The sequence below is a fragment of the Larus michahellis genome, chromosome 9, assembly GCF_964199755.1.
Source record: "Larus michahellis chromosome 9, bLarMic1.1, whole genome shotgun sequence".
Taxonomy (NCBI): domain Eukaryota; kingdom Metazoa; phylum Chordata; class Aves; order Charadriiformes; family Laridae; genus Larus; species Larus michahellis.
The window spans coordinates 29967053-29993008 of record NC_133904.1 but is presented as its reverse complement, the minus strand read 5'-3'; the positions used below and the strand labels follow the sequence as shown (position 1 = coordinate 29993008).

Genomic DNA, 25956 nt, shown 5'->3' with positions numbered 1-25956 from the left:
GGAAGAACCCTGGGCAGGGGCTGCGAGACTGAAGTTGAAGAGAGGGGCTCTAAGTGCGAGCAGGGCTGCAAAAAGCCCTTCCACCGGTAACGGGGCCCGAGCCCGGACCGGGAGTCACCCGGTTCGGAACGCACCGAGCCTTACGGCCGCCGCCTGACGCGCCCCCGCGTCCCGCGCCCGTTGTCCCGTTTCAAACCCGCGCCCGCCCCGTCAGCCGCTCGGCGCACTCGGCCCGCCTGCAAGCGCCGCAGCCGGCGCCGGGAGGCGGAAGGGGCCCGATGGCGGCCTCGCGCGCATGCGCGGTGGCGGGACGCGATGGCGGGACGCATGCGCTGCTGAAGGCGGGCAGCTTCGGCCCCGCCCCGCTTCCTGCGCATGCGCGCTGCGCGGCGGCGGCGGGCGCGGGGGGGTGTCCGGCCCTAGGCGCTCGCTCCCCGGCAGCGGCGGCAGCAGCGGGACCGCGAGTGGGGAGTTCGTCTGTCGGCGGGAGCGGCTGGGGGAAGGGGCCGTCCCCGGCATGGGGCGCTGCTGGGGCCGCCCCCCTCGGCGGGCCTGGCGCGCCCCCGGCCTCTGCCTGCGGCGCCGCCCGCGGGGCCTGTAGTGGCGGCGGCGGCGGCGCGCCTGTCCGTGGGGAGCGGCGGCATGAGGAGCCGCGTCGGGCGGCGGCAGTGAATGGGCGTCGCGGCGTGGCGGGGGGAGCCGGAGGCGCCGCCGCGATGTCTCAGGAGAAAATGGAGCTGGACCTGGAGCTGCCGGCGGGGAGCGCCGCGGCGCCGGGCGACGGGGGCGGCCTGAGGCGATCGAACAGCGCCCCCCTCATCCACGGGCTCAGGTGAGGGCGGCCCGGCCGGCCCGCGGCCCAGCACCGGCGGGGCCCGGCCCGGTGGCGCCTGCAACGGCGGGGAGGGGGCTCGGTAGCACCGGGCGCCGCCAGCGGGGCCCCTGAGGCCTCGGAGCGGGCCCGGCCCCGCCACCGGCCGCGCTTCCTGCAGGCCCCTGCGCGGTGGCGGCCTCTGAAAGGTGTCGCTGGTTTCTGGGTCCCTCCTGGTGATCGCGGAGCCGCCGTGTGCCGTCGCCACGGGCCGGCAGCAGGGAAGCGCTTGCTGGGTCCTTCGCTGGAAGCGGCGCTTCTGGTGGAACAAAATGGATGTTTTTGGTGCCCTGCAGATGGGAACATGTAGCGCAGCGCCGTGCAGCTTTATGTGAAGCACTCCTAAGAAAGTTCTTCACAAAACTTTTTTTTCTTTCCCCCATCAGTGACAACTCGCAGGTTTTTCAACCTTACGTCTTGCGAACTCGCAGGAACAGTACAACAGTTATGAGCCGTCACAGTATGGTAAGGAATCTTGAGCATGTTTTGTTTACATCTAACGAGAAGTAATTGGGCTGGAGAAATGAAGTTAGACTTGATTTGTGTTTGCACCAAGCATCCTAGCCAGCTTCCTGGCTGCAGAATATGCATTTCTTTTCCACTGTGACTGCAACCTACAATGAAATAATACTGGTGTATTAATTGTATGTCCCCAAGAAGACAGCAGTAGCTGAGGCATGCGTGATTCCCCGTATTAAGTACAGGCTCAGAGTTAATTTAGACCTGCCTGTGTGTTGAAGAGAAAACTGCTGTTACAATTAAAAGCCATGAAAGGGTGTTTTAATTTGTTGTAAAAATGAAAGAGAGTTACAAGTCTTTGTTGATTTTTTTGATGGGGACGATCTCTTTTTTTTTTAAAGAAGAGTAATTTGCTGGGTGATATTTTGCCCATTATCATATAAGTCTGGTAGTGTACAGTACTGCAGTTACTTCTCAAAAATGTTACATTTCTTTTTTCGAATCTTTCCCTGTCAACTGGAAGATCTATATGCTCTTTTCCACTAAAATTTTTCGTTCTCATCTGAGGGAAATAGCTTTTGTCAAAACCCGTGGAACTTAAAAGTCCTGAAATGCGTTTCTTCTATGTATTTTATTCTGTTCAGAAAAAGCAAGATGACGTTTTAGTTCAAAATCTTCTGTTATGAGCTTTCTTAAAAATAAGAATCCAAAAGTTTGGAACTCAAATCAGTAGGTGTTACGGTAGGCACATGGGCATCCTGAGTGGAACCTGCTGGCCCACGTGGTGGTAAGCCAAAGTTCCAGAGGAATTAGATGTATAAAATTGTATGCAACTGAAAAATTGCAACAGTAAAGTTCTAGAGAATGTTGTTTAAGGCTGAGATGAAACACTGAGATTTCTCCTTTATAATAGCCAACTGGTTGAGTAAGTTAGTACAGGAGTTTGTCGTCTTACCCTGGGCAGCAGGGATTTGTATCGTATTCATAGTTTCCTTTGTAATACCTCACTTGTCAAAACGGCGTATATAGCTATTTGTGTATTTGAGGTGCTAAGCAGTATCTGCCTACAAGTGTGAGATCTGTGCCACTTGCTGAGCGAGAGAATGAATTTGTAAGTGGTAAAACAAGTCTTTTCTCTTGAAGGCCAGTGTTTTCTTTTTGCAACATTATTTGAGTCATCCATATGTAGTTGTACAGCTCATTTTTAATTCACTAAGAGTGCAGGTGGTGGTAAATAGGATGTGTGCAAGCCGTCGATGGGTGATTTAATCGTTGTGGCTGTCACTTTTTTTCAGTTGTTGTCATCATCTCCTATTCGTATTCCTAGTAGCCGACTTCATCAGATCAGAAGGGTAAGTGTAATTTTTATCTGTATATTTAGTAACGGCATGAAAAGTATTATATAATATTGAAGTATTTACGTAATGGGAGTTTCTTTCCTATTGAGTTTTACAAGTACTAGAGGAAACAGAGTCTCTTTTAAGACTTAATTTCAACAAGGAAGTATCCTTGCAAGGGCTATTGTTGTTGTGTTTAAACTACCTTGCATTTGTGAAGTGTTGTTTCATTCAAGAGAAACAGTGAGCTGGCCTGGTAGCAGTCTTCTCTTTCTGGAGTGCTCCTACTGCTCATATTTAAATTCTAATGGCAAATTATTGAATCGTGAGTACCTGTGATGAATCAAATGTTATGGGAAGACTTACGACATGTATCTCCTGCAGGAGGAAGGAGTGGATTTAATGAACAGAGAAACAGCACATGAAAGGTGAGTGTTATTGAAACAAGATGATAAAATAGCCAGAGTTATCCTCTTTGCAGCTACTGATGGGATTTTTTGTGTTCTAGGGAAGTGCAAACAGCAATGCAGATAAGCCAGTCATGGGAGGAAAGCTTGAGCCTGGTAATCTCTTTATAGATGTTTCCTATTTAATTCTACTTTTACGCTCAACTGATGAGTTTAAGGGAAAGAGCGAAATTATACTGTGAAAATAATATAAGAAGAACTTAGTTCATCTGCTTTACCTATTTGTGCATTTGACCTGATGACTTCCCATTAGAAGGTTGTGCCTTGGATTCTAAGGTAATATCCCATGCCAGCATTAAGGTGGAAACCTTGTATTTACAGAGCGACAATGACTTGGACAAGTCTGAGAAATCTTCCTCCCCAAAGCGAATAGACTTCATTCCAGTTTCGCCTGCACCTTCGCCGACAAGAGGAATAGGAAAGGTAGGATAAGTGAAATGCCAAACGGAAAGAACATTTTAGACCAAGGTGAACGGTGAAGGTGTGTAACTTCACAAATTGTTTGATAGCTTTTAAAAAAAACCACAACCAAACAACAAAAACCCTCCAACTCAAACCCACATTTTATTGATTTCTAAGAATCAGATGCTTACCATCTTAGAGCTGCAGAGTTTAAGCAGCGTGCCGGTTCTGTCACACTGAATGTTTTCGGTTGCTGCTCTTTGTGTGATGTTTGGATGGGTTAGGGTTCTGGTTCTAAGGGAAGCTGGAAGAGGTCATTAGAGTAATCAGATTTGGCTGTGATCTTCAGCTGCACGAGTGGGGGGATGCTGGGGAAGAAGCACCAAAATCAGAATGTGTTGTATGTGTAGAATAAGAGTGTAGGCAAAGACCAAAAGCTGCAAATCTGTGTGGTGAGGAGGATGAAAGTATGTCCATCGGTTATGGAAAGGAAGGCATAAACTCACTGTGAAGGACTCGGGCGTGCTGAATTTGCAGTGAAGACTGATGGTTCGTGCTGGAAAAAGGGAAGAGGTGAATCTTAGACAACATAAACTACTTTTTCCAGTAAGGACTGGAAAACTGAAATGTAGCACAGAGAAGATGGCACTGTGTTTAAAGATGGGCTGCTTGACCTTGTTTTCACTCACCCTCTTTGGTTGTTCTACTGTTTTTATTGCACGCCTCTACCAGTACTGATGCACGGAGCAGCCACGTACTAGTGCTGGGAAAATGTGTTCCTGGTGTAACACTGGTGCTGGCAGCTGGTCCTGTGCCTTTGGAATCACGACTATAAAGCAGTAGTAGATAACAAGACAGAAACATCTTTATGATTAGCTATGGGCATTCTTGGGCAAGGCTCAGATTCACTGCAGAGCCACAGAGCTAAATACTCTGTTCTACCCTGGAATATTGCATTCAATTTTCAGGTCAGATGTTTTTTGAGTAAACTCAACTTGTTTGTTTAATAAGCCCCTTGAAAGAAGTAATTCTTGAGGACTGTACTACTGCTTCTAAATGTAACAGGAAGAACAGACACAACGGTCTTATTTAGAAAACAGTGTGTATTTCATTTTTAGCTTTCGTGTGGGTTTGAATTTTAGGTTAATCTGAGCATTATTGCATTAGCCAGGATATTTTTGCAAGTTAAGTTTTAATGCCTCTAAGATTGCATTTGATCATCTCTTCCTTACTCCATTATTAGCTTTTCTTTAATTGGGGATGTTTTGTTTGGAGGGTGGGGGGAAGCCCTTGAGTATTTAAAAGGAAATTCTGAAGCATTGTAATGTAACTTTTTCTGCAGCAATGTTTTTCACCATCATTGCAAATGTTTGTGAGCAGTAATGGATTACCTCCAAGTCCTATTCCCAGTCCAACAAGGCGATTCTCCAAGTAAGTAGCATCTGCAAGTAACAGGTATAAATTTGCTTAAATTGTGATTTATCCAAAGGCTAGCACAAAGATTAGTTAAAACTGATGCTAAGGCATTAAAAGAGACTTTAGTCTTCTCTAGCTGAAGTATTGCCACATAAAAATGCTCTTAAAGTTCAGCCTTTGCCAATGGTAGCTTTAAGTGGGTGCTCTTAGAGGAGCCTGTGTCAACTAGACTTGGTAACTTGTGAGGAAATTCCTGGGTACTTCAAGTGAACTTTACTAACTTTGTCAGCATATCAATTTTGTGTAAATATCACACACAATTTAGAAATGAAGTGAGGATGTGATGCAATAAGGGAAGGAGAAGACCCTAGAAAATTGACTGCAACGTTGTGTGGCAGATAATCTTCTCTAATAGGCAGCACTTTGTTATCTATGTGTTTAGATTCTCTAAGCGTTCCGGCTGTGGAGGAATAGTTTTAAAGAACACTTCATATGATGTGGTTGTGTTGATTTGATGCTAGGTATGGTGGTGTTCAGAGTTGGAACCTTTACAGACCTGCCTATCGGTGTTCTTTCTCTCTCTAGCAGGAGGAGTCAAAGCCCAATCAACTGTATCAGGCCCAGTGTTCTCGGCCCCATTAAAAGAAAAGGTATGTGCATTTACATTATCAGGTGTTTTAATATGGATTTAGTTTTGCAGCTTGGATACATTTCTCTCTTTTCCATATTTTTTTTCTGTTCTGTAAATATAATGCCCTTGCATCCGCACTGAAGTGCAGTTTGCCAGTTGTAACTTAAAAGTACAATGTAAAGTAGCTAGTCTAAAACACAAGAATGAAGAACTTTAAAAGCAGCTACTGCTTGAAAGAGGCAAACTTTATTCCACAACAAATTAGATGTTAGAAATATTCGTAAGCCCTGACATTCCTATGAGTACCACTGTACGGTGCGCACCCTTCAGATCATCTCAGGAATGTTGCTTATCATGCAGTATCTTCTAAACTTAGAACTGAATGTTTGTTTTTACTCTGAAAGTTCAGAAGGTGAGTGTTTAGAGAAATGGAGTAGATCAGTGCTCTTTCCTCCTGAAGGGGGAAACCTGCATTCTTTCCTGGAAGTGTTTTGTGTTAAGAGTATTCAAATTACATCTCAGAACAAGTCTCCATAGCAGAACTGTAAGATTGAGATATTTATAAGTGTACCTCTGGCTATGTTTATCCTTCCTGCATTTTTTTTTTTAACTGCACCAAAAGCATGTCCTTCTATTTTACAAGAATTATATTTAGCCTTCAAGAAAAGTTACTGTGTATTGTGTTTTTTAGGACTGCTTTTCCTATCAGATAAAGAATGTTGTCTAATTTATATCGAATTGACAGGGGGGAGAGACAAGCTTTCTCATAGTGCCAGTTGTATCTTGGCTGTTATTTTCTATGAATTTTAGAGGCATTAAAATCGAACAAAAGTTTATCAGGCTCAGGGATCAGTAGGGAATAGATATTCATACTGTGTTTTAAACATTTTTCAGTAGACTTTACAAAGATAGTATTAAAAAGAGTGCAGGTAAAGGGTAGGCTTTCCTCACCCTATCCATGTGCGCATGTGGAGCATCTTTTACAAAATGGAGATGGGAGTTTCCCTTTTTTACTCAAAATATCAAAGAATTTTCAAAATGTTAGTTAATTTTAAAACATGTAATCCGTTTAAGTGAACCTGATTTCTTTTCCTAAATACATAATCCTGTTGTTATTCCGAATTTTAGCAGTAGCTTTATGGTTCGTATTGTACAGATGTGATATGGTAACAAATTGCCACCGTGATGTGTGAAGGGAAGAATACGATGTATTGAAGAACACTTCACTGCTGTCGGGAATTAATGCAGGGAGAGTATGCGATGTGTTGTGGTGGTGCAGATTTCTCTGTGACGTTTCAGGTGGCAAAATAGTTACCTAAGTTGGTGGTCTGGCTTTTCTTCATTTTTATATAAGACCAAGTATTCTATAAGCGTTTTTTGCCCATCGCTTGATAGAAGTTGTTATTCCTTCCCTTCAAAGAAGGGAATGTATCCCCGTGGGTTAAAGGAAACAGGAAATTGGGGGGGGTTATCAGTCTTATATAAAATGAATGGTAGTATAATTCTCTTGCATAACATATTAATATGTACTGTTTTTGTATAATGCTTAACTTTCGTCTGCTCTTCAAACTGACACCACGACTGCTTTGAAGTGTAGGTAAAACACCAGACAATTTTTCACTTCATATGGTTTTGTTGCCAAACTAAAAATTAAAATATACTGTAGCTGAGAGGTTTGGGTTTTTTCCTCTAAGCTTGTTATTGGCAAGTTCGTGATATTTCCAATGTGTCTGTTTTACAGAAGCTATTAATGAGCTAGCTCATTCTCGGTGCAGATTATACTAACGAGATTACATGAATTCTCCCCATCATGTTTAATCTTTTAATGTCAGTAGATGATTACAGGTACAAAGATAGTCTGATCCATGATGAGTAAGTGGAAATGCCTACACATGCCAATTTTTTTTATTCGGCTTTTCTGTCAGAGTGTACGTATGCATCAGAATTTGTTGTACGCAGGAGGGTGAAACTGAACCAAGCTGCTGCTCCTATTTTCATAATCACTACAAATTTTAATGTCCGTATTTTGGCTTATGTCAGTTGCCTCATTTCAAATGCTTACTTAAAATTAAGTCACAGTAATTAGTTTGCTTTAGATTATTTTGTCTGATTGTAGTCTAAATAGCAAGCGCCTTGTTTTGTGTCTTTAAGATCATTGTAGCCCCTCAGAAGCTGTTGAAGCATTAGTTAACGACAGACTGGATGGTTAAACATCAGCTAGCATCAAATTAATGTCTTACCCAAGTGTTTTGTTGGCTGAATTAGAGGACTTACAGTGTTACAGGTGCAACCTTGCTCTATTGTGGGACAAACCTCCTTCTTACAATAAACAAATATTGACTGGGCGTGCCAGAGACTCAAGTGAGTTTGATTATTTGCACTGTTTTCCTTAGGTGAAATGGAAACTGAAAGTCAGCCAAAGAGACTTTTTCAAGGAACGACCAACATGCTTTCTCCAGATGTTACACATCTGACAGATCTCAGTTCATGGTAAAATATTTTATGTGCCCTGAAATGCTGAAACAGGGAATGCGCGTTTATCACAAGCTTTCTTGTTTTGTTTTGTTTTTTCCAGAAAAATATTTTGTGTGTAGCTTCCATATGCGTATCCCGGGGAACTGTTCCTGTGGTAGTGTGGTGTGGCAATGTTCCTGCTCCTTTGATCAATTATTCCTCAGCAGACTCTAGCCTAGATTTTGTGTATCAAAATTTTTATCTTGAATATAACTGTTATAAATCCCTGTTAGTTCATAAGCAAAGTTACTTTGCCTCAAAGATGCTTCATCATTTTGCTATGTTGTAGGCAGTGGTCATATAGTATGTGCGTGAATAGTTCCTGCAGTTACATAGTTCACGTTGATACGTTCATGATCTTTAGTGTCTGTCTCCTTTCTGTATTGTGATCAGAAAAAGCTGAGTTCTTTTTTTGTCAAGAGTCAGATACAAAGTATTCTAAAATATCAACTCTGTATTATGATCATTTGAGTTTACCTACCGGCTTGAAAGTGCCTCAAAATATTTTTATTTTTTTTTTGTGTTGCTTCCAGCTGAATTGCAAAAGCATCAATTTAACGTGCCCTCTGGAATCTTGTATCAAGACTTCAAAGTCCAAACAGAGGAATCCCTTACTTACAAGGGAAAAATGGGTTTCAAAATCTTGCTTTGTGCAGTGCAACATTAAAAAACATACGAGCTAATTAATGACATCTCTGCTGCATTGCTGATTAGATTCTTATTACTCCTTTCCTTTTAAGGTTTTATTCTCATTAGTTTTCACCTCCTTTCTGTAACTGATTAAAATCAGAGTCATCATTTATTCTGCATGTTAAAAAAAAAATACAAATTCTGCTCCTCATTCCCGTAAGGAGCATGAATATATATATAACATGCTACAGAAAACAAGGAGAATTCAGGGCTGCCAGTCTTGCAGAAAAGACTGAGTGGTAGTATAGGTCTCCTACATCTGTTCTACAAGGACAAAAGTACGTTAGGTTTCTACACAAAGCCATCGTGCCCGTCTTGCTAGATAACCTTTTTCTTTTTCCCCAGCCTGTCTTCAGATATTCTCGATGGGAGCAGCAGCAGTGTTGGCTCTTCCTCTGACTCACTGACTAAAGGCAGCATAACCACGGAGTCTCCCGTAACGTGCTCAAACTCGTGCTCTTCATTCATTTTGATGGATGATCTCTCACCGAAGTGACTTAAGTTCTGAGTCAGTGTCTGGCTGTGCTGTTCCCTTACTGTACGCTCGTACGGAGAAACGAACTCTGATCCTTGAACCATTAACACATGGATTATTCAAAGGAAAAATTATTGTAACTGTAATCCTTGGCGACTTTCCAGTGATTTTGATTTATCCATTTAATGGACATTGTAGACCACATTCATGTCTGGTTTTGCGAATTTATTTTTTAAACAAGATGTCTGCTCAGATTATACTAACTTTTTGCTTTCAGGAACTTGCATATACTTTTTGATTCCGAGAATAGGTATCTACCTATTAGTGTTGCAATTTTTAGGAAAATACTTCTATTATTATCGTGGTCACCGTCTAGGGAAATAATTTGGTTCGGAAGGATTTGAAAATACTAATTTATTCTCTGGCACTTCTACCATTGAGTAAAACTATTCTCCTTGGTTTGTTTCAGTCACTAGCCTCAAATTCTCTTACAGAAGGGAGGAAAAGAAAAATCGTTTCTTTTCTTAGTGCTGCTAGTTGTTTTTATTACAGAAGACCACAGTGGGTCTGGAAATCTCACTCTATTACATTACAAAAAAAAACCCCAAACAACCCACAGCAAAATAACTCATGACTGGCACTTTTGCCATCAGTGAAGAAATAATACTCTGCAAACGTGATTAAAATAGCTGCATAGTTCTCTCCCCAGTTCCTTTATCCTGCAAATTGTATGAAATAAGGTCAATATTCAGCACGATTTGGCCAAGGAAAACGAATCCATGCCTCTATCTAAGACATACAGTGCAGATAACTAAGCTATTTAAACTACTGTGTAGGAGAACCACGTATGGCACCGTCGATGTCTCCTGTGGCATTGAGGTCATAGGGATTTTTGTGCCTTAGGGGACATTGTTACAGAATTACGGAACGTAAACCAGAGGGGTGGGTGGGAAAAGTCCTTTGTGTACAGCTTGTCTATAGAGTTGCTTACCAGAACCTGGCGTCGATGCTGCTTTCCGTAGTGTTTCTTTCCCAGGCATGTGCTGCGTTGCGGGGTGCTGCGGGCAGCCCCAGCTCTGCTGGGAGACGGCAGCCGCAGTGACACCCTCCGCTGCACACAGCGGCGACGCCTTTGGTCGTGAGCAGGGCAGAGAGCGAAGTGAGCATTCGATTCCCAAGGAAAGACTTGAGAGGTTGGATTGAATACGAGCTCTGCAAATCGTTTGGTGAAGGAGTTAGAGTTGAGCTATGACTAGTCTTGATACAGTACCTTGGTCAGTCTGAGGTAAGACAATAGATATTTTACTTTTTAAAGACTTTAACGGGGCAAAATAAATCCGTTTGTAATCTACTGTGTTATGCTATTTATTATTTATAACTATGTAAAAAGTCTGTGGTGATGAATTATAGTATTTTTTTATGATTGAATAAGTTTTTTATGTTCAGTAATTGCTGGCTGGTTTGTATTTAATACGCAACGTTGTCTGCCAGAATCATAAGCTTCCATTTTTGAATGTTTGTAACATAAATGCTTTTGTTATCTAAAAGTACAACTTCTGATCTTTTTGAAAGAAAATAGCACTGAATTTAAAGTAAGATTATGTGCTTTACAAGTGAGCACAATCTCTGGCAATACTGTCTGGCTAAAAAGGGGAGGGGGAGAACCGTAGGGGTTGGTTTTTTTTTTTTTTCCTGTTCTGAAGAAGCCGTTGAGTTTCCAGAAGACGTGTACATACCAGATTATTTTTAAAAGTGTTTCCACTAAATTGTAAGTAGTACCATAATGGGCCAACAGCGGCACTATTATTTGTAATATCATTTTCACCTGTGGAGCATTAGTTCCCCGCCTCAAATAAATGTGCATATTGTAAAATATTGTCCATTGGTGCCATTTTTAAATGAGCTCTACAGTATTGAATGTTAATTTTATTTGTATATGCACAGTGCTATTTCTTGAATTTGATGTCTTAAACCGCTTAATTATTTTTTTATTCATGCTTGTATCTTCTCTGCCTTCTCGGTGCTAAAAGAAGGCTGCTTTTACATTTGCAAAAATATTGGTAAACAGTCTGTGATAAAATTCGACATGTTACCTGTGCCCCGGTTGCATTCTGCCGTGCTTTTCTTGGTACTGTCATTTGGAAATCCGAACAAGGGGTGGCAGAAGGGGGAAACCTATTGCATGCTTTCTTAAAACCCAGAAGAGCATAGCTATTGCTGATTTTTGGCTGACTTACCTGTACAAATTGATGTATTCCAGATTTGTTTGTTAGTGGAGAGTCTTATACAAGTGCTGGCCTTTGTAAACATTAGAATGTAAGCTTCATAAAGCAAACGCACAAATATTCACCCTTGTTACAGCTTTTTTCTTTTTTTTTTTTTTTTTTTTAGTGTTCTGGCTAGTCTCTGCTCCTCAGAAGACATTGCTCTTTTACAAAATATATACATAGCACACACACACACGGTGTCTGGCTCAGAATGAATGTGATTGTGTAACGTAATAGGTCCCATTTAGGACCGTATTGTTTCACACCCGTAGCCATAAGACCGCTTGTTCATTTCAAAACTGTTTTCTAATACTCTTGACAGCTGATACCTGCGCTTACCTGCATGCGAGTTGCTGCCGCTTACAGAATCTGTTGGCGGCGTAAAGGCTAGTACGGCGTGCTCCCACTCAAACGGACTAAAAGTTGTGTTCCTGGATTTAGCTCTCGTCTGTAATGAATGAGATACCAGTTTGGGGAAGAAGGCTGGTGCTGGTGGTCAGCTTTAATATATAACTATTGAGACTTAATAACTGGTTTTTATGACTTGAGTGGAGTTATTTGTGCTGAACTGCCATGATGAGTGGCTGAGAACTCCCGTCTTTCCTTCCCCTTTATTTTTTCCTTAAATAAGGAACCATAAATGCGTCTCTCTTGCTGAGAATCACCAGTGATGACTTGCCTTTAACGTTGTAACTGTTGAGGAGAAAGTTAAAATACCAGCCAAGACCAGCGTAATTCAAGCAGCGTTTTAGATGGCCTGTTTTTACTCTGTTAATTAGCAGTGTATTACGGTGTGGGTCTGTGTTCGGCTCATTGACTAGCACTGCCTTTAGGTCATAGCTGAAGCGCGCTGAATCCTCATTTCGTGGGCTTAAAATGCTGGAAGGGTTTTACCAATGGTTTAGAAAAATGTGCGTGTCAGCTGTGGAACTCTTTATGTTTTGATAATATCAAGTGTTCTGAATCAGGAAATGGATCACAGTATGCATGTTTCATGCTCCTTCATTGAATTTCAAATTGGGGATCACGGGCCCAAAAGCCTGTATTTAAGGGGCTGTTTTTCTGACTGTATGTGATTAAATAACTTTCTCCTACAATGAAAGTAATTAAACTGTCAGTGGGTGAGGATGTAAATCTGAGTCCTGCAGACTTTATTGGAAAACTTACGCTTGAAATGCACAAAGCTATACTGTATAAAAACAGTAAAGTGGGGTTTTTATTAAAGTCATGATAAAAATAGAGTACTCATTTTAACAACTCAAAACGCTAAAAGCCATTTTAAATGTAAGGCTTCAGCTTGGCACGTTTCTCCAGCCAGAGCCACGTTGGGGGCTGTACGCGGAGGTGAGCTTGAGCAGGCTCGGGCGGGTTTGGAACTCCCGTGTTCTGGTGCACAAACACAATAGACTAGACTTGGGAAATGATTTTTGTGCAAATATTCACATTCTTATCTCTAGGCCCTGCTAATAACATTTGTGTGACAACAAAGATGAGAACTTGTTTTTCCTGGAGGAAATTCATGTGACTATAATCTTCCCGGTAACTTCATAATAATAAAAAAAAAAAGCTTTGCATTAATATGGGTTCAAATATTTCATGAAGTCATAGGACTGTTTCATTTGCTTTTTTGGAGTAAAGGCCAAGAAATATTTTTGGAGCAATACAAACTGCCTCTTGTATTCCAAGGCTATTCTGTAAACGGCAGCTGTCCGTGGGGAGTGGAGGGGGACTTTGCCTACCATTCAATATTTCAGCCTCTCTTGAGATCCGCTAAATAATCCTTAGCAAATTTGGGGATTGGTGGAAGATGGGTCACCGAAGGTACCAGATGACCCAGTGAGGAGCACGTTTGACTAAATTCGAGTTCTAGCCCTGAGCGCAGACCTAGCTTACCCAACTAATTTTCAAGTGGAAAACGCGTTTTTCGAGGAACTGAGACTTTGATGAGGCTCTGTGCCATTCAGACTTGGAGGAAAAGGCTCCTTGTTGGCAAGGCTAGGACTGTTTCGCTCAATCTACCCCCAAAAGAGCGAGCCGCGCTTGCAAGTCTGAGTTAGAGTAGCTGTTGTCTGGGGTTTAGGTGTCCTTGGAGGGGGCAGGGAGGTGGGGGTTGGGTTTCCATAAGGGCCAGTTATCTAAGTCATGGCTGGGAGCTTTGTCATCGGGCTAAAATCAAAAGTAGGTGTTTGAGGGCAGGTTCTGAGGGCTGCAGAGCTGGTTTAAGCGCGGTGGCCTGGGTTTGCTTCCCGCTGTGGACGAAGAGCCCTCGGGTGGGCGGGTGATGGTGGCCAGGCTGCCCTTCCCATGCACACGGCTGCACCCCGCTTCCACATCCTACTGCTACGCGTACCTCAAGGCGATCCTTTTTATTAGCGTACTGGGCACTTAACGGAAGTCTCTTGTTTCAATCCAAACCGTTTTGCATTAAAGCTGCTTTTTATTATGTGCTTTTAGATCCCAAAGCCTTTTGATATGGGGCCTGTTGGGCCTTGGGTTTGAGTCTTGCCTCTGGTTAGCGTGCCAGGGCCAACCTCCTCTTCTTAAACCTGGAGCAATTTGTTTTGTTCTTCATGCGGTAGAAAGTTTGGAAATGCAGAGTAGGGAGGCTCTTGCTATTAACGACGAAAGCATGTTAGCTTTGGTGATCACACAAGATTGCGGGGTTTTCAAAGAAATAAGACCTGAAAACACAGAACAAAGAAATGCCTATTTTTAGCAAACCAATTTGGCTGGTTTGATAACCAGGCTCTTTTTTTAAATGCAGGCAATAGTCGTTTGAACATATCATTAGTAACAGCAACAAAATCTAATATGCTTTCACTCCCAAACGCTTCTCCTCATGGTAAAGAAGGAACTTATTACTGAAAGGCCCCAAATTTTGGTAATCTCTGGCAAATAGACGGGCACAGCCTGTCTCAGGGCTCTGGACACCACTTTGCAGTAGCGACCCCCTCTGACTTGACAGGCGGTGACGGTGACACCAGGCCGTCCAGCAGTCCCTTTCTGTCTAAAAAGCATCATTCTACACTATATAATAATTCTAACACCTTTAGTCTCCCTTAGGTTATTTCTGAGGGCCAAGAGATTTCTACCTTTTATACAAACACAGTTATTATTAGCTGTTAATTACCGTAGGTTGAGTGTTTTACCATATAGCTGTGGTAAAATTCCTGGTGGACTTTGCGGGCTTTTGCGTGTCTCTCATTTGGGGGTATAACAGAGTTTGGGATTTTTGATTATTTTTCCGATAACGCAATGTGTGTCTTCTGGGAGAATTAGCCATTGTGTTTTAATTCTGCAAGGCATTTGGATGTAGTTTACGCAGAAGTAACTCGTATTTAAAAACATGAGTCAAATGAATCTTGGAGACAATGACACGCGTTTGTTTTTGCAGAAGTTGCCTGGATTAACCCTCGCATCCCCTAAAGAAACCTCCTGCGTCCTGCCGTGGTCCCCACCGCTTTTGAACTTTCCCCCAAGTTAAGTAAGTTGGCAGATGCGCCAGGCTATTATTTGTATTGGGGTAGTTTATAATGCAGATTATGAAAACCCTATTGTGCTAGAACAAAAAGATTTTGCCTTGCCCTAAATAATTTGCAATTTAAATTTGTCGTGAGAACTGTCGTGGCTTATCAATGCAACGCGTGGTCAACGCTTTGTTTCAATATGGAAAAGTTAGGCTCTGTAATACACAGGTAGGAAGCAGGTGGTATCAAAAACTATAACTAAATCAAGTTAACTAGTCCAGAATCTGAATCTAAACCCAAATGTTGTATCTGGCCTCTGACAAAGCAAACCCTTTGCTCTACAAGCCCCTAAAATTTTGGAAAAATTCAGCTACTGCCATGAACTGAGCAGCCCAGTCTCAAGCCTAGTTAAGTGTCAACACTTCTCTACTTATGACCAGAACCTCCAAGAGTTTGGAAGAAAAATAAATGTGCAAGGGGAAGCTAGAATAAAAACGCCGCTGCGCTTGTGATGTATGAGTACTGGTTTGAAAACCGATACGGAGAACAAAGTACAGGGAGTTGGGACAAATGTGCTTTAAATAAGAGTTGAGGATGTGCGACGTACGGTACGTGTAACATCTTGTTCGTGTGCAAGAACAGACTGTGAAAGAAACAGCTTTGTGTGGGAGAAGCGACATCAAAAGAACCAGCACTGTAATAGGAAACAGTTGCCTTTTGAGGACTGTTATTGCTGCTGGTCACTTCTTTTTTTCTTTTCTTTTTCCTGATTTATTTTTCCCTCCTGTACTACGAGCTGGCAGCGGGAGCAATGCAAGGCAGCATGGGTAGGGTGGGCCAGCTGGGCAGCAAGGAGGGGTACGGAGGGCTAGCTGGGTCTGCGTGGACCTTCACAGCTTCCCTCCTGCCCCTTTACACCGAGTTTGCATCAGCCTTGAAGGTTAGAGATGTATTTGTTGGCCAACCAAAGCAAGTCTGGATGCTCAGCTTCGAGTCTTTAGCAGCGTAGTTACTGATGGGAATCACCAGCTTCCATCAAACATCAGGGTATGTCCTCGACAGCAGTGGGCCAAACTCTTCATGGGGGGAGAGGGGAACTAGGAGTGGGACAGAGATACCCAAAAGGCTGCGGGCACAGCGTGGGGGACCCGGTGGGACCAGGAACTGTAGAGACAGCACCACAGCGGAGTGGGAGGAGGAATGTCCCCCAGCAGGAAGGAGAGGGCAGGGCAGGGCTGGTCCCTCCGCTTGGTGTGGAGACGGCGATGGTTCTCCTGTGCCGTGTCATGGTTATCCTTGTTGCCAACCAAAGGCTCATGCTGAGGAAGAGGGGTTGTGGTATAAGTGCGTGCAGACAGCAAGACAGCTGTGCCACAGCCGTGCCTTACAGCTTGCGCTTTTCAGGGCTTATCAGGTATGTTTTGGAGAGTATCTGAAGCGTTTCAGCCTTGCTTTGCATTAGCAACAAGGAGCCGAGTGCGTATAGGACTTAGAGTGAGCACGAGAGCCAGGACGCAGGAGGCGTATCCAACTGCCATGGGTGCTTCCGACCAGATGGGAGAAGTTAATGGTGATGGGGACGACCACAGGATGGCGTCTCGTGGCTTGCAAAGCGCCGAGCGGTGTTTGATGAGCAGCGGCGATGCTGGCTGAAGCACATCTGAACTGCCTTCGTCCTGCAGCTTCTATCGCTGGAAGTTTCTAATGGGTTTTTTCTTTTCGCTCACACTGTATCCCCTTCATTTCAGAGTAAGCGCTAACTTTCCAGCGTGAGGTCTGGACTTCATTGTACTAATAACCTTCAAACTGATTAAAATTAAAAGGTGAATGCTCTTTAGTTATAAGACTGACACGATCCCGTGCTAGAGGAGACTTTGATCAAAGGTACTGACAACCTGAAATGAATGGAAAGGCCCTTCTCACGGCAAGGGAGCTTTTCTAGGAGTATATTGCACATTGGCTGTTTTCCCAGCCCCGTGAAGTCTTTTAGAAGCGTGCTGTGGAATATTTCAGTTGGCTTCAGGGAATTGCAGTGCACAAGCTGGTTTTTTTTTTTTTCCTGAAGCTCTGATGCTGCCGTGTTCCCCTCAGACCGCACACAGGAAGCATCTTTTTGTTATTTCTCTGTGGGGGCACCCACGGACCTGGATCTTGGAGAATTTACAGCGGCTCCGGCTTTGTGACCTGCAAGGGGAACATCTGCCTGCGCGGAACGGGCATCTGAGCAGGTAGCTCTGCTCCGCTCTCGTGTCCAGGTGAGCGCTCGGGTAAGGCTGGCTGGAACCTCTCCGGGTGTCTGCTGCTGCTTTTGACGTAGATTGGGTGATTTACCACAAACCAAGATGCCAAAATAAGCAAGCACCAGCCTTGGGCTGTGTGTGGAGAGCTGCCGGCAGGGTCCCGGCTTGGGTCTGGGGAGGTCCGACCGCTGCCCTTCCAGCTCTGCCGTCTGACCGGCCTAGCAGGGAGTAGGGGGAAGATGGATGAGCCTGATCTTCACAAAGCGCTTGGAGATCTCTCCATGGCAAGGGCTGGGTGCCATCAGCACCGCCGTGGCTCAGAGTTCTGGTTTGGCCCCCGGGCCGGTGACCGGCCCTGCTGTGCCCGTGCTGCACGTAGTTTTGCCTCGAGTTTGGGAGCGGTTTCTCTGCTCTTTCATAGTTTGCCTTCTCCTTCGCACGTCTCCGACAGGAAGTGCGGATTCAGCAGGCATTGTGTGCTTCAGCAGCCTGCCAGCTGCCTTGCTGAAGCTAATTCACGATTCAAGTCACTCCTGATAAGTTTGCAAACAATGTGCAGTGATTTCTGAGCTAGATAGCAGCTGAGCTGAACTCCTCCGCTTCCAGCCTGTCAGCGGGATGAAGCCGTGCGCTTGCTTTGTAAAGCTCGGGGGTCAAACCTGGGCTTAACGTTTTGTGCTGCTGTGATGTTTCATAAATTTCTTATTTGTTTCGGAATAACTTTAAGTGAGCGTCATCATCATTACTAAGAACCCTCAAAAGAGTGTGTCGAGGCACAAAGAGGGCATATGGTTAGGGTTGGTTTAATATGAGCTAGGAATTGAACCCAGGACTCCTGACTTGCAGTTTGGTTCTTTGATCACTGGATAATTCTGTTTGCCCGTTCGTAAGACACTGGAATAGCCTGGGAATAACTCCAGGGAAAACAAGAGCAACATTTTTTCTTAGGCTAACTTCATGTGGCAGCCACTGGAAGCGTGCGCGGAGGAACTGGCCCAGAGGAAGCGACTCCGCACTTGTGGCTCATCAGCCCCAGCAGGAAACAGCGGGTCAAAGTCAGAAGGAACTTACTGAAAAGCTAACGAGTGAGCGGTGCAGCAAACATTGAGAGAAAGCGTGGTTCGATAGCCAGCAGGGGAGCTTGGGGTCCTCTGTCTCGGTCCTTATGCCACTTGCTCTCCGTTGGTTGACATCTGTTTAACCAGACCGATGCTGAGGTGATGATCTGTGAGATAGGGGTTTGTAGGTGAGACCGTGCCCTCTCCCGATCTGTGCCCAGCTCTCCCTGGAAAATGGGGTCAGTACAGAACACGCAGTACTTAATCTTACTCAGTATGTTTTTGTGAAATGAAATCCTCGTGACTTGCTATCTCAGCTTGGCAGATACTAGGTTTTTTCGGTCGTGTGCGAGGTCAGTAGTCTCAAGTGTAGCAGCCTAGAACTGCAGGATGGGTTTGACCATTCCGAGCAAAACTTGTTACAATCCAGTGGCAGAAGTAGGAATATATACTGCTCCTGCCGGCTGCCAGTAGGGCTTTGGTTGAGGGTGAGGTTGTGGAAGCTCACCTTGGTGCGCTTTCCAACGGGCATGAGGTCACAGCATAGGCAGACTTATGTTTTGAAGTATATTTGTCGCTGTGCCATATGTTGTGTTTCTTTTTTTTTTTACTTCTCCTTTAGTATTGGAATTGGAAATTCAAGTTGGAGAAATGTGAAAGCAATTGGGCCTAATCCATTCCTGTTGTTACTCCTTTTGTTTTCACTGGAGTTACTCCAAGGCTGAATTCAGCATATGATGAATAACTTGTTCTCCAAAGTTGGAATTTAGGCGAGAAGGTTTTAGGGATGATCACGCAACTCTGAGGCTCCTTCTCAAACAACTGAAGCTCCCACAAGAGGGACAATATATGGTGAGTTCGGGTTATTGAATTTAGTACAACATTCTAGTAATAAGCCCTCTAGTCATAATAATACATTATTATCCATTAGAACAATTACTTGAATGAAACCCAACTGCTAGCTCACTTAGATTGGATGGAAAAATCCAAGCTGTTGATCTCAATTGCCAGTTAGCTGAACAGATGCTAACCACGAGCCAACGGCAAACGGTTCTGGGCCTGGTAATCCTCCTCCTGCTTCTCTTTCCTCTCACCTTCTCTGGAACCTGCTCCTCCAGGGTCACCACTTGTGAAATGTTGCCTGCCCTTCGTGCATTGCCCATCCCTGCTGCAGCCCAGGAATGCCTCCAAAGAGGTTACAAGCTCCAGGTCTGCTTTGGTCAGATGGAAAAAGGAAAATGCTATAAGCTATGGAGGAGCTGCCCATTCCCAGCTGAGGGCTAGGTGGTGTTTGGTTGGGTTTGGTTTTTTGCAGGAGGGGGGATATTTCTGTTAAGAACTGAGATGAAACTCTTCACAGATCTGCAAAAAGGAACCAGTCCTCGCTGCTGGTTAATTCTTCTTGCCTTCCTGTGAGCTGTTGGAGGGGTCATGGCAGATACGAGATCCCCATGGTAAAATCAAGTTTTTCTTTCTTGGAGAAGTAACCATTCCTGTCTCTCTGTCTCACTCCATTTCATTTACTTTCTGAACAACTTAGATCACAAAGGGCTCCAGGAAGGGTGCAGCATCTTGCAAAGAAAAGGCCTGGATGATTTTCTCCATTTAGGAGAGTCTTGTGAAAGTTGTGCTTCCTGCTCCTGCCCGGAGAAGAGGATTTGTAACAGATGCTTCTACAGTCTTCACTGTGTGGGGTTTGGAGGGTGGAGGATTCACCCCACTTGATGCACTTGGGAGGCCAGGGTAGTTTTCTGCTGAATGAGGTGAGTCCTGTTTGACCAGTGGGAAACCTCTCTGTCCCAGAGCAGAGCTGACACTTAGGCAGGAGATCCCCTCCTTGCATCAGCTCTGCCGTGCTGGGCCGTATCTCCTCAGCAGCTCTGCTGGGGCACTCTGCAGTGCCACAACCACAGGACTTCCTTGGTCTTGCTGAGGCCAAGCACTTCCCTGTTACCCTTTGGATATCATCTTCCTCCTCTTCTACTTTGCTTCTGGCCCAGGGAGCAGGGCTGCTCTCCCCACTGCTCCTCCTTTCAGACCCTCTCTATTTGCACGATTCAACCTGCCATTGGGACCACCACGGCTGACCGCCCTGGCCACCGAGGATGGTGCAGAACATGCTAAGAATAGTGTTACAGGAAGGGACATCTATCGCGTTTATTAGAATCATAGAATCCTAGAATGTGTTGGGTTGGAAGGGACCTCTAAAGGCCATCTAGTCCAACCCCCCTGCAGGGAGCAGGGACATCTTCAACTAGATCAGGTTGCTCAGAGCCTCATCCAGCCTGGCCTTGAATGTCTCCAGGGATGGGGCCTCCACCACCTCTCTGGGCAACCTCTTCCAGTGTCTCACCACCCTCAGTGGAAAGAACTTCTTCCTAATGTCTCATCTGAACCCACCCTGCTCTAGTTTAAAACCATTGCCCCTTGTCCTATCGCTACATGCCCTTGCCAACAGCCCCTCCCCATCCTTCCTGTAGGCCCCCTTCAGGGACTGGAGAGGGCTCTAAGTTCTCTCCAGAGCCTTCTCTTCTTCAGGCTGAACCCCCCCAACTCTCTCAGCCCGTCGTCACAGCAGAGGGGCTCCAGCCCTCCCAGCATCTCTGTGGCCTCCTCTGGCCCTGCTCCAACAGGTCCATGTCCTTCTTGTGCTGAGGGCTCCAGAGCTGGACACAGGGCTCCAGAGCTGGACACAGTACTCCAGGTGGGGTCTCACCAGAGCGGAGCAGAGGGGCAGAAGCCCCTCTCTGGATCTGCTGGCCACGCTTCTTTTGATGCAGCCCAGGATGCGATTGGCCTTCTGGGCTACAAGCGCACATTGTTGGCTCATATCCAGCTTTTCACCCACCAGTGTCCCCAAGTCCTTTTCTGCAGGGCTGCTTTCTATCACGTCATCCCCCAGCCTGTATTGATAACGAGGATTCTCCCGACCCAAGCGCAGGACCTTGCACTTGGCCTTGTTGAACTTCATGAGGCTTCCTCGGGCCCACCTCTCCAGTTCGTCCAGGTCCCTCTGGATGACATCCCGTCCCTCTGGCATGTCGGACTGCACCACTCAGCTTGGTGTCATCATATTATTACACTAATAATAAGATGGAAGAAGCATTTCCCTAACACCTTAGCTGATGCACAGGGTAAAATACTTTCTTCAACAGTTATAGACTTAGTAAGCAGAGAGGAAGAACCCTTTGTTTTTAAAACCAATAAGCAACTTCCAATCATACCCGCCTTGACTTCTCTCTCTCCACAACAGAAAATGGACCACTAATAAGCTGGTCAGTGTAATGGTTAATGAGATGTCTCTTTGCTTAGATCTGAGGAGGTTTTAGGGAGAAGGCAGAAAATGTGAGGTATTCCGCACAGTTACTGACCTCAAGGCTCAGTGGAGCAAGAACCAGATAGCCAAGGAAAACAGAAGGAATAGTTAAAATCTTACAAACCACAGTGCGGAGGGATTATCACACCAAACTTTGGTTGAAGTTCACATAGCAAAGAGGATCTTTGTCATTCTAGGAACTGCAGCTCCTACTGTTTGTCAGACATGCTGATCCAAGACATAGTCACTTCCCCAACTTTCCTTGGTCATCAAGAGCGCTGTAATTTGGACCAAGACGTTTGGAAGACTTCAACACTTAACCAAGCATATTATTGCCTAACTCTTAAGCGCAGGGGAGGAGGGGGTGTATTTTTCCCCTCTGTGGCTCTGGTTGTGTTTCTGCAAGGCGCCCAAACATGATATAAATGTCTGGATTTATACAACATGGATTTGGCAGAGTTCAATGGTGGGACCTGCTCAGCCTCCCGGTCTGCAAGCCTTGTCTTCTCTGAGAGCCCAGCACCAGGTAAAACTGTAGGCTTGTGCCTCCAGCCCTGTTAAGGTCTTATTTTGTCTCCTATTTGGGTTTTTGCTTCACTTCTCTTTAAGTATTTGGCTCCAGGAGTTGGGGCATCTCATCTTTCATTTTGAAACTCTTTGTTCCTTCTACCTATTGAGCCACCTGGGAACTGCAGACCCTAAGAGTTTGGAAACTAGAAGATGTGAAAAAAAAAAAAGTCATCACATCTGTATTGTCTTAATTCCTGGAGGAGGCGGCTTGTAACTCATGTTCTTGAATGCTGTGGTTAGGTGTTCAGCCCCTTTCTCCTGCAAGCTAAAATATTTATTTGTTTTGCCCTGTGAAGTGTTTGCTGAAGGACTTTCTTCTATTCGCAGGTTAGCAGGAATGCCTGTGGAGAAAGACTGACTGCTTCTTAAAAAACCGAATCAAATCTGGGTGGAGGACATAGATAAGCAGCGTGGCATGGAGAGTTGGTGGGGGTGTTCTGGATGACTTATTCCTCTTCAAGTGACATGATCCCACACTGTACTCTTTTGATTCAGGCACGAACTTTCCCAAAAGAGGGAAGTTTGGGTTCTGGGTTCAGCTGTGAGAGCTGAATATCACTTCCCAGATGGGCGTCCGTGCCCATCCTTGAACAAAACCACGGTTCAGTCTTGGCCATCAAGGCACCACATTTCTTCCTTGATGCTCTCCTTAAGCCCCGTGGTTGCTCCCTGTCCCCAGGGGGCTGTGACCCACTGGTTTGAGGGCTGTTTGTCAGACCTGTCTGTGGAGGCCGCTGGAAAAGAAAACGTTGAGAGATGCACCTCAGGGTCAGGCCCTCTCCTGGCAAGTGCTGTGGATTTATTTTTTTTTTCCCCTTGAACTTTGCAGAAGTGCACAGCCATGCTTCAGGACCTTCAAGGGCTGCTTCTCTCATCTCCCCAGAAGGATTACTGCTGCTGGAAATCATGAGGGTTTGGACTAGCTATCAACTTTATCAGGAAAGCTTCTTTCCGGCCAAGCTAGTAAGAGCTTTGCTAAGCGGGAATCTTGGGTTGAAGCTGCTCTTCTCATGTTTCACAGATGGCCTCAATGAATGATTTACTAGGAGAGTAAAAGATTAGCCAGATTCCTCCAACTGCATCTCGACTCGTATAAAGCACTGGATTTTATTGGGGCCTAGGCAATTCCTAATTCTTTAGCCGCTTTAGACTGTTTTACAGTGACTAATTGCCCTGTGCTCCCTTCCCTGAGAATCAAGTGTCTCCTGGTGAGGAACCCACGCTCCTCGCACGAGCCTCACCCGCGGCTTTGGAACAACCACACCAGTGAAGGCTTCTCCATACGGTCAGGGACCTGAAGACCACAAGACGTTACATCTCCAGTTGTATTTTATTGGAGAGGTTAAAATGCTTCTGGGAGAGAGATGGTAAAGGGAACGCTTAAAATATGCAATGAGGTGTTCCCATAAACTTATCAAAAGCTTTGCAGGATCTTCCTGTGGAGAAGAGCCATCACTGGAGAGTTCACATGAACCATGGTTGGGCAGGGCAAAACCTCTTGCTTTAATGTTTTAGATGGTCTCCAGGGCTCAGATGAGCTCTTTGGGGGGAAGGGAGATTACTCCATGTTTGCCTGTTATGGAGTTTCTCACGTTTTTCTCTTTTGTGCTTGGCCGCCAGAACTCTGTGTTTGACGCTCCATGGCAATTCCTACAGAGTTTGGCTGTTTTAGAGTGCAGTACTGATTTAGATGGCCAAATTGGAAAAGCAGGGTTTGAAGTGGACCTACTTTTTCCTTCAGAGTGAGACTTGTTAAAGATCCTTGTTAAATTATTTACCAGCGATCTCACAACATCAACAGATCTTTGCATTTAACCATTTGCATGACTTCCATCATGCTTTTCTCCCCTGTCCTCTAAATAATAATAAAAAAAAAACAATCTAAAGCTTAAACAATCAAAAAGCTAAAGGGTTTGCAGGGCTGGGTTGCGCATCACTATCGATATATGAAGTGCACGCACCGTAAATTGTAAAGCAATATGGGCATGTGCTGATCTCATGTAAACAGTCTTTGGTTTATAGCAGTCCGAGATGAGAGCTCTGAGACTCGCTGGAGGAATCAAGCCCTAGCAGAAATGTTTAAAATATTTGGGTTTGAGCCAAAAGGCTGAGAAAAGAGGTTTTGGGTCTTCCTTTCTCTCTGCTCTGATCTCCTCACATGCAACGCTAAAACCTACATAAGAAACAGGGATGAGAAGAAACAGCCCTGACAGACATGTCCCCAGGGCATCAAAAGAGGTCAAAGATGCGCAGTCTGCCTCAGAAGTACAGGGGTAATAAAATTTGCTACTTTTCCGATTTTTGCCTCACCATTTATCTGTATAAATCGGGGCTGAACCTACTCCCTGGCGGTCCCTTTTGGTTGAACCTGTGGCACAAAGGAGACAGAAGCAGGCCCTGGAGTCCCCTTGATGAAAGCTCTCCCGCCACAGTTCTTCAAGTCTAAAGCTTTGCCACAATTTATAGCAGGATGAGGGAAGAGTTATAAAAAGTACAGGAATGCAAAATTCTGTCCTCTTCTCTGCAAAAGTAGAAATAAACTCTGTGTGTGCATTTCCAGGACAGAGCATTCTCTACCATCAGTTGTGTCTGGTATAAATGACCTGTGCATTGGCATCTGCTGTACGTACAATTTTTCAAGCATCTCGGTTAGCGGAGCGGATCCTGCATCATTTATTTTGAAATGACTGTGTCCTCCCCACAATGCAACTGACCTGGAGGAACAGCATATAATGACTAAACACCACTTTAAAAGCAAATGTGATCCTTTGATGTCTAAAAGACGGATTTGTCGAGCCTGTGTTTGTGAGAGCAACACCAAAACTCGGAGGATTGCTCACCATGGCAGTTTTTGAAGATACTGAGTCACTCACCCAGATTTTACCCGTAGACAGCCAGGCCAGGGGATCCCTGGGGTTGCCTGAGTTGGGATCTCCCACCGGTGCCCATCTAAGGTCTCAGAGCCCTGCAAGAACTCATCAAAGACTGCGCCTCCACTTCTCATTGCCAAGCAGGTGGGACCATTGATAAGGGTTTGAAAAGGCACAGTCAAAAGACGGAGCAATGAACAGGAAGAATTCAGAGTCATGAGAAGAGGTATAAAGTGAATTTCCTTAATTTTTGAATATTGCTCTCATTATTTTTACATCTACGATCTTTTTGCCAGAGGCACCGAATGGACCAATCCTGACGTCTTGCTCTGAAAAGACGGTAACTCCAGCCTTTCGCTGTGCATCCCACCATGGCTGCGTGTTTGGAAGCCTGTGTCGGCAATGGTGGGAGAGCTCTGCAATACACTGCTATAAAACGTTCCTCTTGCAACGTTATCTTGCTTTATATTCTGTTCTTCCTGGAAACTGTCATTGCCGGTGTAACAGCAGATCTCCTCCTTAAGGAAGGGCCATTGTCCGCATGCCTGCCCTCATCCATAGACTGAAGATACCAAAAAAACCAAACGGGAATTGAAAAAAGTAATGAGCTAAAAAGGAAGTGACACTGCTAATGAATTTATGAGATTGCTTAAATGCTTATTTCTCACCAGTCTTTATTGGGCTGTGTCAGGATCCCTTCCAAGCGTGGCCTGGAGCGCAGCAGCCCGGCTCGGAGCCGTGGAGACCGGCAAGGGGTAAGGAAGGAAACAGCTGTGATCCCTTTTCAGAGCGTTTGCTCCTATTCATCCCCTTAGATGTATCCCCATGTAAATAACCTTTCATATCACTTTACAAAGCAATTGCTAAGTGGGACGGAAGGGAAGGTATTCGGTAACGTAATAATTT

At 44.9% G+C, this 25956-nt stretch overlaps 1 protein-coding gene and 1 non-coding gene across 2 annotated transcripts; both read left to right on the top strand.

Moving 5' to 3' along the window:
* The first annotated feature begins 369 nt into the window (after positions 1–369).
* On the top strand, positions 370–11616 carry PABIR2 (PABIR family member 2). Its single transcript, XM_074599885.1, has 10 exons — positions 370–832; positions 1258–1336; positions 2626–2682; positions 3052–3095; positions 3176–3230; positions 3456–3557; positions 4879–4967; positions 5538–5602; positions 7977–8073; positions 9133–11616. Exons 1-10 carry the CDS (start codon positions 717–719, stop codon positions 9281–9283), a joined length of 855 nt encoding a protein of 284 aa, XP_074455986.1. The 5' UTR covers positions 370–716; the 3' UTR covers positions 9284–11616.
* Positions 8902–9048, top strand: LOC141749100 (small nucleolar RNA U109). Its single transcript, XR_012589263.1, has one exon. It is a non-coding gene; the product is annotated as a small nucleolar RNA U109 (small nucleolar RNA).
* Positions 11617–25956: the final 14340 nt, after the last annotated feature.